The following is a 5,155-nucleotide window of genomic DNA, read 5'->3' as shown; positions in this document are numbered from 1 at the left end:
CAGAAGCAGCCTGACCCGGGGTGCCCACACCCAGCCAGAAATGGTATCTGTTCTCAGAACTAGTCTGCATACAAACCAGGACTGGTTTCACCAAACCTATACACTTTAAAGCCAAGCCAAAGGCTGTGTGGGCAGTTCAGTGGGCTCACATAGCAACTGGTGGCAACTGAAGTTATGATTTGGCAGAGCTGAAACAATATTTGCATACTCTTAGCCCATGGCACTCATGGGATGGTAAGAGGCTGCACAGAAAGAGGCTTAGCATAAGCCAAGTTACATTCCTTTCCCATGAAAAGAGATCACACAGTGACTTACCTAACATGTGGTAACCTGCCAACCACCGAGTCTTTAAGGCTGAGTCTATCAACAGCTGGTCAACTTTACGTAGTTTTGTTCTTTCTGTTTAGAAGTAGGTTTAAGCTAAACTAAAGATGTCAGTCAAACCAAAAAAGTGTCCACATAGCGTTTGGCTCAAATGAATTAGCTACAAATCAGTCTTAACCTAAAGAAAGGCTATAGCTAATTCAGCTTTTAACTTGATCAAGCAAGTTGTATTAAGAATTCCACTTTGGCTGGAACAGATGGCTACCCCAGCCAGCTCAAACAAGCCCAAATCCAGTCGAAACTGTCCAAATGCCTTTCTGCTGTAGAGCAACTACACATAAGGAGGATCAGTACCCACGGCCACCTCACCTCATTGCATCCTCTTCAGATGAAAACCCTGTATCAGAATTCCTGCTATGACACTGCTGAGGGGTGAGGGGTGACAACACACAGCACAAGACCACTAGAGACATGGACATGAGAGTGCATTTAAGGAAGAGAGAGAAGCAGCACCAAGCCAGAGGAAGCAAAGCAGCTGCCTTACAAGCCACCCCAACATGCACCAAGCTACAGCAAGCTTGTGGCTACTCCTAAGTTTCTGCTCCAAAACAATGCACATGCAAACAAAGACAAAAGAAAACCACAGGTAGGAGCAGCTATACCCTAGCAAAAAACAGCTGCTGAATAATTGTAGGCCTTTAGAAGCTACAGGAATGAGGGGCTCAATATCAGGCATTTTGTTCAGCACTAGCACCAGAGGAAGTCAGATTTTAGGAAATAAAGTGAGAAAATAGGTCCATACAAAAGAGAGTTTTGATTGTAATTTCTTTGTAATTTTTTTAGTCACTGGTATGCAGTTCAGTCCCTGCCTGGTAAGAAAAAAATCAATACTACTTTCCTTTGGTGTTTTGTGATTAAATTACTCTAGAAAATACCTTGCATCATCAATTTCTGTTTTATGGGAAGTGAGCTGCTATCCTTAGACAACGGCAAAAGTATGCAAGGTTGTAGAGCATCTCAAGAGAAAAAGAGGTTGAATAACAACGGAAAAAACATATTAATAACCTGTCCTGACTTGAATAACTTGACATAAGATAGCCCCAACCCACAGAGAATGTTGGTGTTTTTTTCCTAGGCTTTTGGGATGTTTAGATCACAGAGTCACAGAATCACAGAATATTAGGAGTTGAAAGGGACCTCGAAAGATCACCCAGTCCAACCCCCCTGCCAGAGCAGGATCACCTAGACTAGGTTGCACAGGAACGCGCCCAGGCAGGTTTTGAATGTTTCCAGAGAAGGGAACTCCACAACCTCTCTGGGCAGCCTGGTCCAGTGCCCTGTAACCCTTACAGTAAAAAAGTTTTTCCTCATGTTCACATAAAACTTCCTATGCTCCACCTTGCTCCCATTGCCCCTTGTCCTGTCATTGGCTGTCACTGAGAAGAGTCTGGCTCCTTCCCTCTGACACTCGCCCTTTACAGATTTATAAACATTAATGAGGTCACCCCTCAGTCTCCTCTTCTCTGAGCTAAAGAGACCCAGCTCCCTCAGCCACTCCTCATGAGGGAGATGCTCCACTCCCTTAATCATTTTTGTGGCTCTGCGCTGGACTCTCTCCAGCAGTTCCCTGTCCTTCTTGAACTGAGGGGCCCAGAACTGGACACAATATTCCAAATGTGGTCTCACCAGGGCAGAGTAGAGGGGAAGGAGAACCTCTCTCGACCTACTAACCACAGTACTTCTAATACACTCCAAGATACCATTTGCCTTCTTGGACATGAGGACACATTGCTGGCTCAAAAGATCTGTGTCTTCACTTTAGGTTCAGCACATAAAAATTCTCAAGGGTCCGAATTAACAAACTATTTCTTCCCATAATAAAAGACTTTGGTATATGAACCATGTAATAGATAGCTCTTAGCATCTCACTGGTTAGGCAACAACACACACACACAGAAAACTTGCAATATACAGAGACATAGCAAAATGCAAACACTCTGCTAGCTCTAGTCAAACTCTGAAGAATTTACCTTAGTAAAATGCAGGTGCAACACACTGCATAGAATAGAGTGCCAATCCCAGCAATATGCCTGTGTCTAAGAGACAGCTCCACAAAACAGTCACCTCAGTGCTCAGTAGCTGCCACAGAGCCAACTGAGTGGGGATAGGATTTATTAGGCAAGAATAAATTTGGTTCCTCACACCTTGAGAACTCTGCATTTGTGGTTCCCACACCTCATCTAAGAAGGGTGTTGAAATGCAAAAGACCCAGAGAACCACCCCAAGGACAATCTGCACACGCAAAACGATGTCAGCATGGGTAATATTTCAGAAGATGAGGATACTGCAGACTGCATATCACAACTGAAGGGGCAGTACAGGATCTGTACTGTAGTGACAACAGGACGTGACGCTCACCGTCTGTTCTAATACAAGAACTAGAAGGCATCAAGTACTGTTAGTTAGAACCAGGTTCAAGTCAAACAAAAGCAGGTCCTTCTTCACACAGGTAAAGCTGGGATGTGAAACTGCCAAGTAAAGGATACTGTAGATACTAGCAGTGTATGGGAGCTCAGAAAACAGCTGGAGAAATTCAGGGAAAAGAAGTCCATTAATAGCTGCCAAATAAAAATTAAAAAAACAACTACCAACACCTAATACTTTTTGATTTAGGAGCCTCCAAATAATAAAATTTCTTAGGAAAATATTCTGGGAGAACACCGCTATGTTTAGTTGGGGAAAAATCTGATGAAGAAGTTTACAGTTCTTAAAGGCTGTTGTCAATGCAAGACAGCGGCCTAGAAAGACCTTGAACTGTACTGCATCCATTCTTGTGCAGGCATCTTTCTTTTTAGCTAATATAACCCTTCTAACCCTAAACATGAGCAACATTTTCAATGTGATTGTCCATACATTATTTTCATAATGCTTCACTCACTTCCCCTCTCCCTTGCTTTCCCTCTCTCTCTTTTCAGATTAAAGAAAATCCAGATGGGGTGCAGGTGCTGCAAAATGCTAAAAAGGTACAATAAAACAAGAGTTGCTTAGAATGAATAAAATAAGTGCATTAAAACACGTGTCTGTGCTCTTCTACACTTGTTGCTTAAATTAAGCTTATTTACAAAGTTGGAGTTTTCCCAAAGTTTACAGTATATTTAAAGTCATGCTAGAGCACAGGCATATCTATTTCCTCTGAATACCCTTTTGATTTACTGTAATTGAGGTCCACTTCTATAATTCCAATCCCACAGAAAAATTGTGTGGCATTGAACTTATCTTCAGCAAAGTTTTTTCTCATTTAGTTAGCATGAGTTTCCCTTGATTCAGTAGAATGAGGAGCACAGACTTTGTCAGATCCTCCCTCTCCTCCTAAGCAATGAAAATGAGCTGCAGATCTTTGCTTCCATCACAGCTTTTAGATGTAGTTATTTGTGATCAATTCCCACACTAAAAGTCTCCCTGGAGAGGGGGAGTAGCAAGTTTTAGAAAGACAACGCCTCAGCCCCACCTTGACAGTTACTTCTTCACTTGGCCACATCTCTAGAACAGGTAAGGAAGTGGGAAAGAAAACTGGTGTTATGAGAGAAAGAGGGGAGATAAAGAACAGAGGCTCTGGAAAAAAATAAGTCAAGAAAAATTTAGGAGCAAGAGGAAAAATTAAGTAAGAAAGGGAAAAAGAGGGGGGGAAAAGGGAGATATTTTAGCAGCTACATGAGGCTGTATTAATCAACAATCTATGTGATGACTACTCATTGGCTAACCTACCTCCCAGAGAAAATAAAAAATAAAGCTGGAAGCATGCAACGACCAGCACAAGGGCCTCTGACATCCTCCTCATGCTCCTGGTGAATCTCAGTGCAGGGGTTAGTTAGGGTCAGTCCCAGAAAAATGGCATCCTGCAGCACAGTTCAGAATTTTCATTCAGTTTAGCTCATTCTCAGGACTCCAGGTAAAGTTTAGTGACACCAGTCCCTCAAGATCACCAGCTTAAAAATGAAGTTTAAGTATTTTCCTAGTTATATAGCTTAATAGCATAATTAACATTTGCTCTACAAATTTTCCTTATTCCAGCTATATATTTGATCCAGAAGAAGTACAATCACCTGGAGGCATTCATGAAGTAAACAGCTACAAACACAATGAACAAGGCAATAAATTCAAATTCAAAGATAACACTGAAATTCAAGAACATAAAAATGAACCCCAGAAGGATGAGCTAAACAAGACAGAAACACTTCAGGCAAATAGCACAAAAGAAACTCTCTGGAACCATGGAGGCAATGATTTTCAAGAGGATGGCATTGTGAAGTGTGTTGCAAAGCTTGATGTTGCAGTCAACGGTGGCACCTCCTGCACCAGAGTGCACTCCGTACTCAATCCCAACACAAACTCAGTGGAAGAAGCCAGTGAACAGGGCACTTCCAGCCCATCAGCAGAGTCTTCTTCAGCCAGCAACAGAGACCTTTACACCAGATCAAAGAGGTCTAGCCATGAACTTGACCTAGAGGCAGGCAGGCAGAGGAAGGCAGCCTGCATCAAGCCAAACAGTATTCAATATGGGAACTGCCATTCTGCAGGAGACGGCGTCTTTCTCAACGGAAGTGCAGTACTGGAGACACAAAACTATGCCATACAACTGCCAGATATTGATTATCCCCAAAATGGCAGTCAAACCAGGAACTACATTGAAAAATACAGCTTTTCAGTCAATTGTGTACATTCAGACCAAAACAGTGGGCCTTCACCAATACAGGACCAGGACCTTTGTGTAACTCCACCATTGCCTATGAAGGAAAGCGGTACTGAACCTTTTAAAACTGACTCTGCAAGT

The 5,155-nt window shown here is 42.5% G+C and overlaps 1 protein-coding gene across 1 annotated transcript in view; it reads left to right on the top strand.

The window, feature by feature from the left end:
- Positions 1-3,315: 3,315 nt before the first annotated feature.
- Positions 3,316-5,155, top strand: part of LOC104541427 (chromosome unknown open reading frame, human C4orf19) — a 2,044-nt gene continuing 204 nt past the window's right edge. The window contains exons 1-2 of the mRNA XM_010185487.1: positions 3,316-3,347; positions 4,396-5,155. The exon at positions 4,396-5,155 is cut by the window's right edge and continues 204 nt beyond it. Of these exons, the coding sequence (XP_010183789.1) occupies positions 3,316-3,347; positions 4,396-5,155 (792 nt within the window). The remainder of the gene's footprint in view (positions 3,348-4,395) is intronic.

This window comes from Mesitornis unicolor, unplaced genomic scaffold, assembly GCF_000695765.1.
Source record: "Mesitornis unicolor isolate BGI_N332 unplaced genomic scaffold, ASM69576v1 scaffold9485, whole genome shotgun sequence".
Classification (NCBI taxonomy): Eukaryota; Metazoa; Chordata; class Aves; order Mesitornithiformes; family Mesitornithidae; genus Mesitornis; species Mesitornis unicolor.
The sequence above is the reverse complement of the archived record's forward strand: the minus strand, read 5'-3'. Positions and strand labels throughout refer to the sequence as shown.